This window comes from Heptranchias perlo, chromosome 36 (assembly GCF_035084215.1).
Source record: "Heptranchias perlo isolate sHepPer1 chromosome 36, sHepPer1.hap1, whole genome shotgun sequence".
Taxonomy (NCBI): Eukaryota; Metazoa; Chordata; class Chondrichthyes; order Hexanchiformes; family Hexanchidae; genus Heptranchias; species Heptranchias perlo.
Genome location: NC_090360.1, coordinates 24090648 through 24109306, shown reverse-complemented (window position 1 = coordinate 24109306; position 18659 = coordinate 24090648). Strand labels below are relative to the sequence as shown.

General features: G+C 49.1%; 1 protein-coding gene across 3 annotated transcripts in view; it reads right to left on the bottom strand.

Annotated features, from left to right (window-relative positions):
- Positions 1-16732, bottom strand: part of tbrg1 (transforming growth factor beta regulator 1) — an 83420-nt gene extending 66688 nt beyond the window's left edge. The window contains exons 1-5 of one of the 3 annotated variants that reach the window (XM_067972768.1): positions 16531-16732; positions 13689-13855; positions 8146-8203; positions 3041-3123; positions 90-126 (exon numbers count right to left, since the gene is read on the bottom strand). In XM_067972768.1, coding sequence (XP_067828869.1) covers positions 90-126; positions 3041-3123; positions 8146-8203; positions 13689-13855; positions 16531-16641 — 456 coding nt within the window. In that variant the 5' untranslated portion in view covers positions 16642-16732. Of the gene's footprint in view, positions 1-89; positions 127-3040; positions 3124-8145; positions 8204-13688; positions 13856-16530 lie in introns of those variants that run through there. The other 2 variants (XM_067972769.1, XM_067972770.1) reach the window with 2 other exon arrangements.
- Positions 16733-18659: the final 1927 nt, after the last annotated feature.

Below are 18659 nucleotides of genomic sequence, written 5' to 3'. Positions count from 1 at the left end.
GGTTGGAGCAGGCAGCAGGTTCCCACTCCCTCCAAATCACCCAGGAAATCATTGATTGAAATAGAAAATGAATAGAAAGGAATGCTTACCTCTCGATACAGAACTGCTTCCAGGCTAGATTTGGAGCTATAGGGAAAGAGAGAAAAAGACAATCAGTGAATGACATAAGACAGTTTGACACTTGCTCTGGAACAGATCCTTCACATTTGGGCCTCAGGACATCCCAAAGAGCTTGACAGCCAACAAAGTACTTTTGAAGTGTAATTTCTGTTGTAATGTAGGAAACGCGGCAGCCATTTTCCACGCAGCAAGATCCCATAAACAGCAATAAAACAGTTTTAGTAATGTTGCTTTATGGATTAATGCTAGCCAGGACACCGGGGAGAACTCCCTTGCTCTTCTTTGAATAGTGCCATGGGATCTTTTATCTGAGACGACAGACTGGGCCTCGGTTTAACGTCTTCTCTGAAAGAAGGCACCTCCAACAGTGCAGCACTCCCTCGGGATTGCATTGAAGTGCCAACCTAGAATATGTGCTCAAGTTCTGGCGTGGGGCTTGAACACATGTCCTCTGCCTCAGAGGCAACAATGCTCCCACTGATCTAGTATTTAAGGGTAGGAGTGTTATAGGATGTTACTGGGTTGATGCATTTATTAAAGCCAAGCATGGAGAATGGGATTTATATATACAGTCGCCACCAACTGCACTGTCCCCACTTAACCCGGACAGCCCACTATATCGGGCTAATGGGTCTGACCATAGGCGTCAATGACAAAGGTACCGCTTAAACCGGCCGACTATTTCAGGCAGTTCAAGCAGTTGTTCGCTCTGCGATTACCTGTTAGACATTAATTGTGTACTGAGAAGCAGTTTCCCTATCCAATAAAGTATTAGGAACCAAGATGGAAGAGTCTTATGAAATGAGAGATTACTGGGAATATGACACCTTCCATCCGCCCCCATCACATTCTAACCGCCTCTTAAACAGTCCAGGACTTTCATCTCAGCAAAGCTGACAGGTTCATCACTGTTTAAATTGTTTTGCAGAGAAGCTAGGGTAAGCAATTGCTTGTCAGTGATATTTACTCTTATTCTATGGGGGTATTAGGGAGTCCGATGGATTTACCACCCACCGCATATAGCGGGCAAATCGCGTTAGTGCGAATGGGCCCGCTACAAATGGTGTGGACTGTACTGAAATTGGGGCGATTTATTAAATGAAGGACAACAGTGAGAATACACTGAACTAGCATTTATTTATTTACTATTGGCACCAGTCATTTATGAATTTGAAGACTGGGGCAATTTATTACTAACAGGGCAGAAGTGGGAATATAGTTTATAGGACTCTTTTATTTTGAAAGATTATTTCCACAGAGAAAACATTATCTCAGGAAAAACACTAGAAGCAGACATTTTTTCACACAAGGGGTTATTAGAGCATAAAATGGGGTTATCAGGGCATGAACTACTTTACCACAAGTGGCTACTGAAACTGACTTGATCACAGTGTTTAACAGGGAATTAGATACATGTGAAAAACATATTATTGGGCACTGGGAAAGAGCAGGAAATTAGACTGAAGAGGAATGCTCCGGTGGGGCAGCGAGCTCCGGCGCTCCGGTGGGGCAGCGAGCTCCGGCGCTCCGGTGGGGCAGCGAGCTCCGGCGCTCCGGTGGGGCAGCGAGCGCCGGCGCTCCGGTGGGGCAGCGAGCGCCGGCGCTCCGGTGGGGCAGCGAGCGCCGGCGCTCCGGTGGGGCAGCGAGCGCCGGCGCTCCGGTGGGGCTGCGAGCTCCGGCGCTCCGGTGGGGCAGTGAGTGCCGGCGCTCCGGTGGGGCTGCACGCGCCGGCGCTCCGGTGGGGCTGCACGCGCCGGCGCTCCGGTGGGGCAGTGAGTGCCGGCGCTCCGGTGGGGCTGCGAGCGCCGGCGCTCCGGTGGGGCAGTGAGTGCCGGCGCTCCGGTGGGGCTGCGAGCTCCGGCGCTCCGGTGGGGCTGCGCGCGCCGGCGCTCCGGTGGGGCAGTGAGTGCCGGCGCTCCGGTGGGGCTGCGAGCTCCGGCGCTCCGGTGGGGCAGCGAGCTCCGGCGCTCCGGTGGGGCAGTGAGTGCCGGCGCTCCGGTGGGGCTGCGAGCTCCGGCACTCCGGTGGGGCAGTGAGTGCCGGCACTCCGGTGGGGCTGCGCGCGCCGGCGCTCCGGTGGGGCTGCGAGCTCTAACAGGGGTACACTGAGCTGAATGGGCTGCTTTAGTATCTAAATTTCAACGATCTTATAATTTTCCACCAGAGGAAGCTCTGCCAGTGCTCTCACACACACCCCCGACCATTCACACCCCCCCACCTACGGACCCCCATTCACTCACACCCCACTCGCATGCCCCCAACTCACGGGCCCCCCATTCACACCCTGCACCCAAACACTATCTGAATTAGTGCATAACACACCACAAGACAATCTGAAAAACTTCATGCACTGCTACACAACACTTAATACCAATAAATGAATTTGTGCCCATTCATGAGTAGTTCAATCCGGTAGGATTGCCCCGTCATAAGTCTCCTTTCTACCAATTTTTTCCCCTTCTTCGCTCTTGTTCTGCTGATGTTGGGACTGTGGCACACTGTCGGAGCAGAGTACAGGCAGCTTTATTCTGCCATGTCACACCTGACGTGCCGACAGCACCACAAGTGCCAGCAGCTCTCCGGTCCTTTGCCCAACTGGCCATTTGTGACCCTAGATTGAGCATCAATAGACTATTCAACTATGGAGGCAGTCCAATCCTGATCCTCACCAACATCTAAACACGTGCATTTTACATCAGGAAAGAAGGCCGAGAATCCTGCTTGACTTTTCCACCATAGCCCAGGTGCACTGAGGCCATTTGTATTACTCCAACTACCCCCATGGCAGAGCTCAGCTAATAGTACTGACCAGGGATCAACCCTGGGACCTTCAGGCCTTCTGTTCAAGTACGGAATGTGTGACACTGCAGCCAGCCCAGGTTTGCCTACTGTGAAGGTTCTATACTAAGTGCCACCTTACTTTGACTGCACCAGTCCTCGGTCCAATATCCTCTGCTTGATTTCCTTGATGTGCAGAGGCCTCCCGGCCTCTTCCAGAACAATCTGTAACAAAACATGTGAACACTTTTCAGCAGCTCTGAAAGCGAGTGAAATTTACAGCTAGGGTTAGAATAAAATCTGATTGAGAAAGTTCTTTGGGGAATTTGGTGTTAATAGACGGTGAGGGTCGGCGTTGGGAATGGAACACTTTCCATTTCAGGCACTCTGCATCCGTATCAAGCACTGATACTTAGTGAATAAGACATAGCTCCAATATCTGCAGAATAAAGCTCCCAGTGTGATCTTTTTCCATTCGCTATACCAGTCACCCTGTGACACCTCTGAGTGAGATTGCCAATTAGCAACAGTGCTGTGCTGCAGCACGTTCCCACTGAGAACTGGACTGAGATTTTGAGATTCTGCCTAACTCATTTTACACAGAAACCCTACGGCCAGCACTGATTTTCATTAGTCTGGGCTGAATCTGCAACATGATGCAGTGACATTTTTGTACTTATCACCAAATTAAACAAATCAATTTGATCACTTTGTGCTGTACAGTGAGCTGAATATAAAATATTATGTTTAGGTTAATCAAAACAAGAGCGCAATGTTGCTCACAATGAGTAGGAGTACAAGGTTAGAGCAACGTACCCGATCAGATGCCCCGTGACATTGCTGACGGGCGGTCTGGTGAATGGGAGTGCGGTCGTGATGCTTAGTGTGGTCCCATCTCAAGCCTGGGAGTGGAACAGAGTGTGACAGTGGAGGCAAAATCCCCTTAAACAGTTGGATGTTGTGAGGGCGGGGTGGTGAGGATGTGGGCATCGCTGGCATTTATTGCCCATCCCTGGCATTTATTGCCCATCCCTGGTTGCCCTGAGGTGGTGGTGGGCGTTCTTAAACCAATGCAGTCCGCGTGTGAAGGTGCTCCCAGTGCTGTTAAGTAGTTAATTCCAGGATTTTGACCCAGCGTCGATGAAGGAATGGCGATATATGTCCAAGTCAGGATGGTGTGAGACTTGGTGGAGAACGTGCAGGTGATGGTGTTCCCATAACATTGCTGCTCTTGCTCTTCTTGGTGGTGGAGGTCGCAGGGAAGGGAGTTGCTGCAGTGCATCCCATAGATCATACACACTACAGCCACAGTGGTGGTGGAGGGAGTGAATACTAACTCCAGTATTAGGGGCACCAATCAAACAAACTCATCTGTCCTGGATGGTGTGAAACTTCTTGAGTTTTTTGCTGCTGCGCCAATCCAGGCGAGTGGAGTATCCATCACACTCCTGACTTGAGCCTTGTAGATGGTGGAATTGTTTGCAGGGGCAGGAGAGTGAGCCACTGGTTGCAGAATACCCAGCCTCTGCCTTGTTCTTGTAGTCACAGTATTGATATGGCTGATCCAGTTCACCTTTAGTCAATGATGACCCTCAGGATGCTGATAGTGCAGGACTTGACAATGGCGCCACTGAAGGTCAAGGGGAGGTGGCTGGGCTTTCTCTTGTTCAAAACGGTCATTATCTGGCACTTATGTGGCACAAATGTTACCAGCCATTTATCCCAAGACTGGATGTGATCTAGGTCCTGCTGTAGGCGGGCATGGGCTGGCTTCAATATCAGAGGAGCTGTGAATGGACCTGAACACTGTGGGATGGTCATATGGAGGAAAGGTCAGTAATGCAGGACTGAAAATGGGTGGACTGAGGATGCTTCCCTGGGGAATTCATGCAATAAGTCCTGGAGCTGTGACGATTGGCCTCAGATAACCATGCCTCCGAATGCTGCCTTGTTGTCGAGGGCAGCTACTCTCATCTCTCCTCTGATATTCAGCTCTTGCGTCCATGTCTGGATCAAGGCTGTGATGAGGTTTGGAGCCGCATAGTTCTGGCGGAACCTGAATTGAACGTCAGTGAGCAGGTTATTGATGAGTAGGTATTGCTTGATGTATTATCGATGACTCCATCCATCACTTTACTGATGATAGGGAGGAGGTTGATAGAGCAGTGATTGGCCAGTTTAGATTTGTCCTGTTCTTTGTGGATAGGACATACCTCCACATAATCTTCTACATTGTGGGGTAGACCGAGTGTCATATCTGAACAGGAACAGCTTGGCTAGGGGAGAGGCTAGCTCTGGTTCATCAGTCTTCAGCACTGTCTGGGCACCAGAGCTGGCCCCTACCCTGGCCAAGCTGTTCCTGCAGCTGTTTTGCTCAGTAGAACTTACTCTCAAATTTGCTTGTGTTGGCCACTCTAACTGTTTACCTTGCACTCATTTTCCTCTCTCTCTATAGATGGATCTCACACAGTTCTCACTGTGGTATTTGTGTCTCTATTTGTCTCGGACTCTTTCTCTCACTCTGTAAAACTCTCATTCTGTCTCCACTCTTGTGTACCCTGCAATGTTTCTGTGCGACTCTAACACACGTTTCTTTATTGAGGTACTCAATTTCTATTTTTAGCTTTTTTTAAAACCCCAGAGACTAAGATCATAAAAAATAGGAGCAGGAGTAGGCCATTTGGCCCCTCGAGCCTGCTCTGCCATTCAATAAGATCATGTCTGATCCTCGATTTCAACTCCACTTTCCCGCCCAATCCCTTGATTCCCTCAGTATCCAAAAATCTATCAATCTCAATCGTGAATATACTCAACGACTGAGCATCTACAGCCCCCTGGGGTAGAGAATTCCAAAGATTCACAACCCTCTGAGTGAAGAAATTTTTCCTCATCTCAGTCCTAAATGGCCGACCCCTTATCCTGAGACTACGCCCCCTAGTTCTAGACTCTACAACCAGGGGAAACAACCTCTCAGCATCTACCCTGTCAAGCACACTCAGAATTTTATACATTTCAATGAGATCACTTCTCATTCTTCTAAACTCCAGAGAATATAGGCCCATTCTACTCAATCTCTCCTCATAGGACAATCCTCTCATCCCAGGAATCAATCTCATGAACCTTCGTTGAACTGCCTCTAAAGCAAGATTAGGTAAGGAGACCAAAACTGTACACAGTACTCAAGGTGTGGTCTCACCACAACCCTATATAATTGCAGCAAGACCTCCTTACTCTTATACTCCAACCCCCTTGCAATAAAGGCTAACATCCCATTTGCCTTCCTAATTGCTTGTTGTACCTGCATGTTAACTTTCTGTGATTCGTGTACAAGGTCACATGAATCCCTCTGAACACCAACATTTCTTAGTCTCTCACCTTTTGAAAAATATTCTGCTTTTCTATTCTTCCTACCAAAATGGATAATTTCACATTTCCCCACATTATACTCCATCTACCACCTTCTCGCCCACTCACTTAACCTGTCTATATCCCTTTGCAGTCTCTTTGCGTCCTCCTCACAGCTTACTTTCCCACCTAGCTTTGTATCGTTAGCAAATTTGTAGACATTACACTCAGTCCCCTCATCTAAGTCATTAATATATATTGTAAACAGCTGAGGACCAAGCACCAATCCTCGCAGCACCCCACTAGTTATAACCGGCCAACCCAAAAATGACCCGTTTATTCCTACTCTCTATTTTCTGTCCGTTAACCAATCCTAAATCCATTCTATTATATTACCCTCAACCCCATGAGCCCTAATCTTGTGTAACATCCTCTGGTGTGGCACCTTATCAAATGCCTTTTGAAAATCCAAATATACTACATCCACTGGTTCCCCCTTATCTACCCTCCACCAAGATGGTAACTAACCCATGACTGGTCAGAGGTGGATATCGGAATTAGGCAGAGAGACACTGCTGGAATAGGTGCAAGTTTGACCAAAGGTGGAGGGCTGGGTACTTGGACTGGGGGGTGGGGGGGAAAGGAAACTGGTGCTGGGAAGAAGTCAGGTGTGGGGCTTGGGAGCACATGGTGGGGCTTAAGGATGAGGCTTATGACCATTTGGTGGGAATAGATGGCTGGAGTGTGGGTACTCAGATAGAACCCTCAGACTTCGTTGAGGGTTCTATAACAAGGGGACATAGATTCAAGGTAAAAGGCGGGAGGTTTAGAGGGGATTTGAGAAAGAACTTTTTCACCCAGAGGGTGGTTGGAGTCTGGAACTCACTGCCTGAAAGGGTTGTGGAGGCAGGAACCCTCACAACATTCAAGAAGCATTTGGATGAGCACTTGAAATGCCATAGCATACAAGGCTACGGACCAAATGCTGGAATATGGGATTAGAGTAGACAGGGCTTGATGGCCGGCGTGGACACGATGGGCCGAAGGGCCTCTATCCGTGCTGTATAACTCTATGAGCAGAAGAAAGAGTCTGGGAGTACAGAGGGGCCTGGATATGGGAGCTAGTCTGGGAGAATCCCATGGCCAAGGTCCATAACATTCAGCAAGAGGGAGGAGACTGTAGGGTTGGATCTCTGAATAGTGAGAGTGTTAGGAGGTTCTTGGAGAAGAGTAGAGTCTGAGAGCATTTGGGTTCTGTGGTTTATGAGGGTCTGTTTTGGTGCTGGGAACTCTTCAAGGGAGCAGCAACCAATGCGTTTCAAACGAATATGGGCCGTGCTGGCCGCCACACACAAGGTCATGGAGATGTAGGGCGGGCAGGTATGCAACGACTGATGAATATGAGGACACAGCCCTGGAGAGGCCACGATGGAGCATCGCCCTGCCTGCTGGCATCTCTCACTTTCAAAACAAGCGTCTGTGCAAGTGAGGAGAAAGCAGGAAAGCCCCACAATGGCCGCAGCGACGGAGCCTCTAACCAGCCCGTGCGTCACCGTGACCAGCGCCTCTAACCAGCCCGTGCGTCACCGTGACCAGCGCCTCTAACCAGCCCGTGCGTCACCGTGACCAGAGCCTCTAACCAGCCAGTGCGTCACCGTGACCAGCGCCTCTAACCAGCCCGTGCGTCACCGTGACCAGCGCCTCTAACCAGCCCGTGCGTCACCGTGACCAGCGCCTCTAACCAGCCCGTGCGTCACCATGACCAGTACCAAATAGCGATGGTTCCCACAATGGTCTCATCGGCCAACAGCGATACGAGAAACGTCTGGTGATCCAATCGTTCGCGACATGAAGGACAATATACCAGACAGGTTCGTACGTTGCATGAAGAACAGTGAATACCTGCGCAGCATCCAACCAGGTCATGTTTGGCTTGTCACTCACATCCGCTGTTGGTTCACTAGTAGGGAGAAATAAAAAACAGGAGACGGTGGTTAGATGATGCCAAGCTTCTGGTTCATTTCCTTCCCTAGCCCATGGATACTGAGGCCAACAGTAGCTCCCCTTCCGTTCCCCTGCCTGAGATCAGCTAATTCAGCACCAACCAGGCTGCGAACCTGGGACCTGTATGACTCAGCATCCAAAGAGTATGTGACAGGCTTTAATATAACCCCAGGAAAACATTCATAAACCACTCGAGATTTGTTATCATGATTTAGGAAATCATCTGAAACGCTCTTAGAGCCTTGCAGGAGTCCACCCCAAGATTTATTATTCAATAAAGAATACATACAGGTTCACTTTGATGGCATTTTCGGTGTCACTGGCCCTTCCTATTAACTTTCACGTCCCACTTCTCTTCCTGTACTGCTAACTTCAAAACACCACCAATTCTCGGAATTCCAATCACATTAGTCATAGAATTTACAGGAGGCAATCCTCTGCCTCAGCATGCCAGTGCCAGTGCCAGTGCCAGAGCCAGAGCCAGAGCCAGAGCCAGAGCAAACTCTTCAGGTAGAGCTGTCCACTCTCATGCCATTTCTCTGTTCTCACCCTATGTCCTTTTGTATTCTTCACACACCTATGACAGGGAGGGCGAGGACGCTCCAGTGCAGTAGTGAAGGAGTGCTGCACTGTCGGAGGCGCCATCTTTCGGCTGAGACGTTAAAGGGAAGCCCCGTCTGGCCTCTCAGGTAGATGTAAAAGATCCCATGCCACTACTTCGAAGAAGAGCAGAGGAGTTCTCACGGTGTCCTGACCAATATTTATCTCTCAACCAACATCACTAAAACGGATCATCTGGTCATTATCACATTGCTGTTTGTGGGACCTTGCTGCTGCGTTTCCTACATTACAACAGTTCAAAAGTAATTAATTGGCTGTAAAGCACTTTGGGATGTCCTGAGGTTGTGAAAGGGGCTATATAAATGCAAGTTCTTTCCTTTTCATTTTATAAAAACCAAAAAACTGTTTCTCTAGTCTACACTTTTGGACAGAGAGTAAAGGGACAAGGGAACAGAAGGACGTACATAGGCAGTCACTGGGCAGTGACAGTGGGTGTTGCAAGGGGAGGAGTTGAAGAAACCGAGAGAGGGAGTGCCAATGTGTAGACAGGGAAGAGGAACCGGGAGAGGGGAAGCAGCACCAGAGACAGGGAGTGGGCTGCGACATGGCGTCAATTCAGAAAAAGGACAAAAAGGGATGTACTGACTTCAACCCTAAGGGTGGGACAAACACAACCACATGAGGGGGAAGAAGCCAGAGAGTTAGAGAAGATGCGGTCAGGGCCTCTCTATCCACCTCAGGCTTGAAACTTCAATAGGCCCAGCATCACTGCTGGACAAGTATGAGGTGGCCATTGACATAGGGGAACTTAATATTCCATGTTTAGGAGAGACAGAGACAAAAAAAGGATGGGGTTTAAAGGTTAATACAAGATTATATCCCCGCGCTAGAGCTTAAGGATTGAGCAGAATCTTTGTGGATAGAGTTAAGGAAAAGGAAAGGAACTGGTACAATTCTTAGTGTGTACATTGAAGAGTGGAGATGAGATTGAGATCTGAGATCCCAAGGTAGACTGGAATAAAGGTACCACATGTGGTCAAAGTGGGGAACGCTTTTAAGCATGCAACAGGACTGCTTCCTAGATCAGTCTGTTTTTAGCCCAACAAGGAGAAGTATTGCTTGATTTAATTCAGGGAAATGAAATGAGGCAAATAACTGATGTGAGAGTAGGAAAGCAATTGGGAAATTGCGACCACAACACAGTTAGGTTCAAAGTAAGAACAGAAAAGGACGATGAAGAGTCCAAGCTAAGTGGGCTGGACTGGAAAAAGGCAAAAGTTGAAACGAGAAGAGATTTGGCTCAAATTAACAGGGCAGAAAATTTAGCAATAAGTCGATAGATCAGCACTAGGAAATATTCAATATAAGATGGAGAGATTAAAACTAAACTGAAACTTAAAATGGAGGCAAATGATAAAATTAAGGCTAACAGTAGTAAAGATAATCAGGGGGACTATAGAAAGTGTCGTGGGAATGTGAAAAGGGAGATTACAAGGGCTAAAATAATATAATATAAAATAAGATAATATAAAAGAAAATACTGAGGGCTTTTAAAAGCAAATAAAAAGTAAATGAATAGTTAGAGAGAGAGTAGAAACACTCGGGGATGAATGAGGGAGTATAATTTGGGGAGAATTAAAGTACAGTGGAGATATGAAATAAAAATATTTTGCATCGGTTTTTATAAATAAGAATGTAGGTGTGCTAGAGGAGGATATGGAACATTTGTAAGCGATAAGTGTAGAAAAGGAATTGGTTCTGAAAAAAATGAGCAGAACTGAAGGTGGATCAGTCACCAGACCTCGATGGCTGCACTCTGGGCTGCTGAAAGTTGTCAGAGGAGATAGCTTTTCAATCCTCCTTAAATATACAAATTGCTTTGTTGGACTGGAGAGTGGCTGATGTAACACCGGGGATCTGTAGACCAGTTAATCTAACATCAGCTGTGGGCAAACTAGTGGAATCCATAATTTGAGGTAAAATTGATGAGCATTTACAGATTCATGAGATAATCGAGGGCAGCCAACAAGGATTTGTTAAAGGCAAGTTGTGTTTGACAAATTTGATGTTTGAAGAAGTGACTGACTGTACAGATAAAGGGAATGCAGTGGATGTCGTGTATATGGATTTTTGATACTGTGTCTCACAAGAGGCTGGCTAGTGAAATTCAGGCATATGGTATAAAGAGGGAACGTAGCAACATGGATAGAGAGTTGGCTGACAGACAGAAAACAGAGTTAGAGTAAATGGGTGTTGTTCAGATTGGAGATGGGTTGGAAGTGGTGTGCCCCAGGGGCCAGTGCTGGGTCCATTTTTGTTCTCAATATAATCACAAAGTCAGAGGCTTAACAAATGACAAAGACTTCAGCAAGACACAGACAGTTTAGCAGATTGGGCAGACATGTTACAGATCCAATTTAATGTCAGTAAATGAAGAGACACCGAGGGATTCAAATACATAATTCCCTGAAAGTGCGAGGGCAGGTGGATAAAGCCGTAAAAAAGGCCAAGAGCATTTTGGGTTTTATAAATAGAGGCACAGACTACAAGAGTAAAGAAGTAATGATTAATTTGTACAAAACACTGGTTAGAGTACTGGTGCAGTTTTGCATGCCAATTATAGAATGAACATTAAAGCCATAGAGAGTGTACAGCGTAGATTCACCAGGGTGATGCCAGGGATGGGAAACTATAGTTATGAGGTCAGATGTGAGATACTGGGACGATTTCCACTGGAGCAGAGAGGCCAAGAGGAGATTTAATAGAGATTTTATGAAATCATGAAAGATTTTGATAGTGTGAATAGGGAAAGGCTATTTCCTCTGGTTAGGGATGAAGGGTCATCAATTTAAAATTGTCACAGAGTGAGGAGAGGGGTTAGGATAAATTTCTTTACACAGAGGGTTGTTGGACCATGGAATGCACTGCCACTGGGAGTGGCTGAGGGAGAGGGACCACTGCATCTTTTAAGGGAAAATTGGATAAATATTTGAAGCAGCAGAAGATACAGGGCTGTGGGACAGTGGGATTAGTTCTAGCCAAAGAGCCGGCACAGACACGATGGGCTGAATGGCCTCCATCTGTTCTGTAAACCTCTCCTTTTTATGAAGTACTGCTATGAACTGCTCAGGCAGCCAGCATCGTGAGTAGAGGAGTGATTTCTTTCTTGACACTAAACAAAACCAAGATATTATTTATCGAGAATGTGTTTCTTTTTCAGTCACTCTCCTCGTTACTTTGATTGAAAATTCATTTCTAAAAAATCTCTCTCTTCGAAACCATTCTTGAGGCATAAGGACTTAACCGAGAAAATGATTAACTTTTGAGTGTTTACTGCAATCATATTTTTTTGTTTATGGAAATTTATGTTTATCAAAGAGTGTATAATTCAACAATCTTCACTAATAATTCACTGAAGGGTAAATATTCCTCTGTCGACGCAAGCTGAGATCACATGTCCAGAAAATACACACCTCAACTGTCATTTTCCATCAATTGCCCGCCAAGTTTTCCCGTAACTGCTTTATGCTGTGAGGCAGGAACATAAAGACTGGGCCAGGTGAGGACAGGGTAAGCGTTGGGAAGGATCAGAGCGCTAAAAGGCTGGGGCTGACAAACAGGAACATTGGGTTGGAGTGGGGGGAACCTGATGGTCCAAGAGAGGTACGGGGCAGTTGGAGTCAAACTCCCGAGTCCCCCTCCTCCAAAAGGCTGCTAGACTCTGCTCCCCAATACTGCCAGATTCCAGCAAACCCCATGTGCTCAAAATCACCTCTCCCCCTTACTGGAGCCAAGAACACCTCCCCTTTCTAAACTTTATTCCCCGCTCTCAAATCACAGGACCCCCTCAGTGCTTAAAGACCCTACGAGACTGCATTCCCTGATCTGAAGACTCCCCTCCCCAATTTTGCTGGATCCCAGGACCCCTCTCCCAGTAATCCCTGAACCTCATTCACCAGTGTTCCCGGACTCCTGCTGCCAGACCTTGCAATCCCACCTGCTCTCAGATCCCGGGCGCATCCCACAGGGAATACGACATGACACAGTTTCAACATTTTCCAGCGGAACCTGTCCTGAAACCCCCTAAAAATACACAAGTGCCAGATGTGTGTGGCGGTGCCAGATGTGGAAGGATTAGGCTCAATTCTAAACATGCTGCCTGAAGGCCTGACTAGACTGACCCCTCGGTCAATCAGACGGGGCTGATTGTTATAGGCAACTTTTATAATAAGAAAATTAATTAAAACTTTTTCCTCACAATAATAAATTATTTGCTGCTACTGGGTGAAAGAAATAAAAATATTAATTTCCCAAATAGAGAATATTTTTCAATAAAACTCAGCAAATTCCCCTATTAAATGAAAAAAAATGCAAAGTCCATGTTCATTGCATCAAATAAGTGTTAAAAAAAATCTACAATTTCTGAGGAGGCTGCAAGTCTCTAGATCTCTAGAGACTGAATTTTGTGCCTTCAATACTTGCCTTTGGGTTTTGAAATAGTTATTTTTAACCCTTAATACTAGAGGATTGTTGGTGCCAGCAGGGTTAGTTTCCCCAGGAGCACAAAGAAAATTGGGGGACATTTTAAATGAAAGAGTTCGCAGGACGTCCCAAAGAGCTTTACAGCCAGTGTAGTCCCTGTTATAATGTAGATAAATACATAGCAAGATCCCACAAACAGCAATGAGATAAATGAGCAGATAATCTGGTTTAGCGGTGCTGATTGAGGGGTAAATGTTGACCAGGACATCGAGGGAGAGAACAAAGGCTGCCTGAGAAGCATGAGTAATCGCAGAAAGACCCCCCCTTTAAATAAGCAAAGTAAGATAAGACACTCTTCCCCGTTAATGAAACATGAAAGTACTCACTGCAAAACTTACGTTTCCAGCGCTTCACTGGTCCCGGATAAGATCGTCACGTTATCGAGGGCCGGAAAAAGAGAATAATTCCCCTGTCCATCGTGGTCCATTTCAGATTCAAAATTGGAGAGAGAATTCATGGTGTCGATGGGAGATAAAGACGTCTCTGGAGAATGACTGCTTGTGGACTATTCAGGGCAAAAACACACACACACAGCCCCAATTAATTAAAAAATGGACTCTTTCATATTTAAACACTCACTAAAAGACTTAATATTCCTGTCAATGTCTGACACTTGGGGCAGTATTATCACCCAGTGGATGGAATCCATCTAATCATTAACCAGCAAAAAAAGTCAGCTTGGGTACAAACCAGGACTTTTGTGTTAAAACTATTGAGATGCAAGAGTTTCACTCTGGGATTTCAGTGCTGTGTAATGATAGGCATGTGGAATTTCTATGCTATGCCCACTTGAACTGTGAATGGGAATGGTACTGTAGTGAGGTTTGGGTACTGGACTTTGTGAGTTCAAATCCCTCCACGGCAAGTTCTAAAACTGAATTCAAGAAATCTGGTCATTTGCGGGCTGAGATCAGAAAAGAGACGACCATGAAAGTTGTCCGATGGCAGTTAGTGTCCTTAATGGCAGGACATGTGCCAGCTCTACCCAGTCTGGCCCCAGTGTAACTCCAGGCCAACACCACGTGGTTCATTCCTAATGTCCTCTGGCCCAGCAGGCCACATAGATTGGGCGATTCGTGTAGCCTTACTCAGTATCATCCGCATCCCAAGAACAGATTCGAAAAACACCCAGTTGTACAATTTGATTTTGTCTTTCCGAACTTATCTGGAGAGTTTTGAGTTGTGTAAACGAGGGAAGGAGTGACCAAGCCTTTTGCCCCCCATGATCCGCTCAGGTACATACGTTGGGACGGGGATGGCACACACAGAGTTTACATAAATCCGCACATATCTCAGCCTGCGTACACCAACAGATCCTGGTGCTGATTGAGGACTTATCCACCAATGAAGCAACAGGGCGAAGAAAGCACCAGTCTCACAAAATTAAAACAGCTCAAACCAGATTTTGCCCTGAATAGTCCACAAGCAGCATGTAGAAGCAGAGATACTAAGTCTGGGCTTCGAGGGCGGGTTTGGACTCCCGGCACTAGGGTGACGTGTTGGTTGTTACAAGTCTCAAGCTGGCTCACCTCCAGTGTGTTTGATGGCAACGTGCTAAGTATGGTGCTGGAGGGGCCGGGAATACACTGCATTCCCCAGGGGGATGCTAAGCGAGTGAGGGCCGTGTGACTCTGTCCCGCGGTGAGTGAGGGCCGTGTGACTCTGTCCCGCGGCGAGTGAGGGCCGTGTGACTCTGTCCCGCGGCGAGAGGGGCCGTGTGACTCTGTCCCGCGGCGAGTGAGGGCCGTGTGACTCTGTCCCGCGGCGAGTGAGGGCCGTGTGACTCTGTCCCGCAGCGAGTGAGGGCCGTGTGACTCTGTCCCGCAGCGAGTGAGGGCCGTGTGACTCTGTCCCGCAGCGAGTGAGGGGCCGTGTGACTCTGTCCCGCAGCGAGTGAGGGCCGTGTGACTCTGTCCCGCAGCGAGTGAGGGCCGTGTGACTCTGTCCCGCAGCGAGTGAGGGGCCGTGTGACTCTGTCCCGCAGCGAGTGAGGGGCCGTATGACTCTGTCCCGCAGCGAGTGAGGGCCGTGTGACTCTGTCCCGCAGCGAGTGAGGGCCGTGTGACTCTGTCCCGCAGCGAGTGAGGGCCGTGTGACTCTGTCCCGCAGCGAGTGAGGGCCGTGTGACTCTGTCCCGCAGCGAGTGAGGGCCGTGTGACTCTGTCCCGCAGCGAGTGAGGGGCCGTGTGACTCTGTCCTACTTTTATTAAGGACATCGTAACGGGGCACTTAGAAAATCCAAATATGATTAGGCAGAGTCAACACAATTTTATGAAAAGGAAATCATGTTTGACAAATCTATTAGAGCATTTTGAGGATGTAACCAGCAGGGTAGATCAAGGGGAACCGGTGGATGTCGTACATTTGGATTTTCAAAAGACATTCAACAGAGAGTAGGGATTAACGGGTCATTTTCAGGTTGGCAGGCTGTAACTAGTGGGGTGCCACAAGGATCAGTGCTGGGGCCTCAGCTATTTACAATCTATATTAATAATTTAGATGAAGGGACCGAGTGAAATGTATCTAAGTTTGCTGATACAAAGCTAGGTGGGAAAGTAATCTGTGAGGAGGACACAGAGTCTGCAAAGGGATGTAGCCAGGTTAAGTTAATGTGGGGAAATGTGAAATTATCTGTATCACTGATGCCGTGGGCCATGTGGGGAGTTTACGTGACTCCAGCACATCCCATCCCATCCCGGGGCAGCACTGGCACCGGTATTGTGTTATGCGGGCGTTGGGAAGGCCGGAATTTATTGCCCTTTAATAAGGGCCAAACCGAGCCAGATGTTGTGGTGTGGGGAGAGCGGCCAAGGCAGGCCCGCTCCAGGGGGGTGAGCGGCCCAGGGGCCCCCGGGGAATGCAGCGTATCCCTGGCCCCTCCAGCACCACACACCCCCAGGCCCGCCGCCTCACCACGACCCGCAACGATTGGCCAATTCCTGGAGCTTTCATCAGGTGACCTTCTGCCTCGTACCGCCCCACCCAGTCAAATAGCTGGTTCCCTGCAGCAGTGCCTGGGAGATTCATCTTCAATTCCTGGAGACTTCAGGGCAGGCCGGGAGAGTTGGCAACCCCCTCCCCAACTGTATTCCCAACCCGTGTCCGGGAGAGGCGAGCCGCTGCCGGGCAGAGAGTGCAGGAAAGCCCGGTGAAAGCGCTGGGCCCCGCGGGGACACTCACCACGGGCAGCAGGATGGCGGGTTTGTGTCCGTGTCGGAGCTGCTCCTTCCCGTGGATCATCGGCGACTTATGGAGAATCTCCCCTTCCGTCTCCAGACTGTGAGACTCCATAACTCAGCGGGCCCGCGGCAGCGGCCGGATCTCAGGCCTTCCCGGGGCCGGTCGGCGGCGCTCGGGCCGCTTCGGGAACACTCGGGAATTTCCGGAGACACTCGGGAGTTTCCGGCGGCGCTCGGGCCGTTTCCGGGGATACTCGGGGCTGGTCGGGGCTCCTGTGGTTTTAATCCTTAAAGGAGCCCCGATCACCGCCGCGTCTATTTCCACCACTGTAGTGGAATTAAAGTAATTCATTATTACTACCTACAGGAAGTGGGAGGACAATTAAGGCCACTGGCCAACCAATCCCTGCCATCCCAGCCCACACCATCCGGTGAAGCCCCAGTACCAACTTGTACCGAGGTCTCCCTGGATAAAGAGGAAGAGTCCTCCTCGGGCACCAGCCGACTCTGAGGTGTCCGTGCCTACCGGTGCCTGAATCAGGCTGGTTTCCCCCAGCACCGCCAGTTTCTATTGGTGGGTCCTTCACCAGAGGCATCTGTTGTGCCCTCCGGTGACACCAACCCAGCCCCGGGACATTGGTCTCCAGTTGGCGCCAGCTCATTTGGGGGCTCCACCCTCGGAGGACTCAACCCCGCTCAGGGTCACCTATGCTGCGGGTGATCACAGGGCAGTCACAGGTCTTTGTTCACTGTTTGTAGATCTGAGTCTTCCCCTCCCACCACTGTGGAGCCACCTTCAGCCGCTCCCTAAATTCCTGAGGGGCATCCGGGTTCTAAGGGCTCTCACTCCCAGGGAGGTTATGTGTTCCTCAGCGGCACTTTCCCCAAGTGGCAGGGGCTCATGTCTCGAGGGTTTAACTCAATCAACGCTTCTATTCATGAGCCCGTTGCTGGTACAGCCGTCCTCATCCCTGTTCCCAGGGGCTAACTATCAACCTTCCCTGTCGGTTCAGCCCAAGGAAGCTGCCTGGAGGCTTCCCGCCTCCAGAAGCCCAGTTGGGAGCCTGAGTCAGACCACGACCTCCAGTCGCTGAGGATTATTCATGTCTTCAACACAAGGGTGACCCAGAGTCTGAAACTGTCGGTTCTGGAAGTCCCTGCACCCAGGGGATTGAGTCTTTACTTGGGGACTTGCAAAGGCCTCGGGCATTGACCGTTGCTGCTCTCGTCTGACCAATCTCCAGGGCAGAGTGGGTAGACTTGATCAGCTCCCTCCGGTTACGGCCAAGGTAGACAGTGTCCATAGTGCCTCCGCCACCCTGCTTCACACCTTGCAGTTCACTGATCCAGCTGGCGAACTGCAGTCGTTAAAGCATCAGAAGGAAGGTCACTGCCCAGGAAACTAGTCCTTTTCCACCCACCACAATCCAAATGGTGGGACATGTCGGTCTTGTGGACCTGCCTGCAGGGTTTGGTGCATATCCTGTGTTCCCTGCCACCAAATCCACTGGGCCGGCTTTACTTACCAGCAGGCAAATGTCTCACAGGTGAGTTGATCCCTGCCACAGAGTGAGGACCACCTTCAGAGGGCATCCACTGCAGCAGCAGGCTGTGTGGGTGCCCTCAATGTAGGAGTAGGGTCTATCGTCCAGTGGATCTTGTATCGCCAATTACCTTTGCTGTGCACCTTGGGGATTTCTTCCGGAACTGGAGCAGCAATGGAGATGCTGAGGGCTTCTGTGGTGAGCAAGTGGAGGAGCTGCTGCAGGGCTACAAGTATCTCCAGCAGAACCTTCAGGCACTCCCGGATTGGCACCCATGGGGGGAGGGGACACTGTCTCACTTTGTAGCTTAGCCCACATCCCATCTACAGTCCCCTTCAAGGACAGCAGCCTTTTCAAGGCTTTAGCCGGACCGCAATGTCCTTTGTACCAGACCAGCCCTTCATTCCAGATTAGGACCTGGAACGCAGGGAGCTCACAACAAGTCACCTTCGAGACCCTGTCCAGCTCCACGTCCCCAAGCAGTGATCCTGCCTTGACGGCCCACCACAGATCTGGATGGTGGGCCATTTCCAGTCCTTCCATGTGGAAGTGGATCACTCTGGACACTTGGGTCCAGGAGACCAGG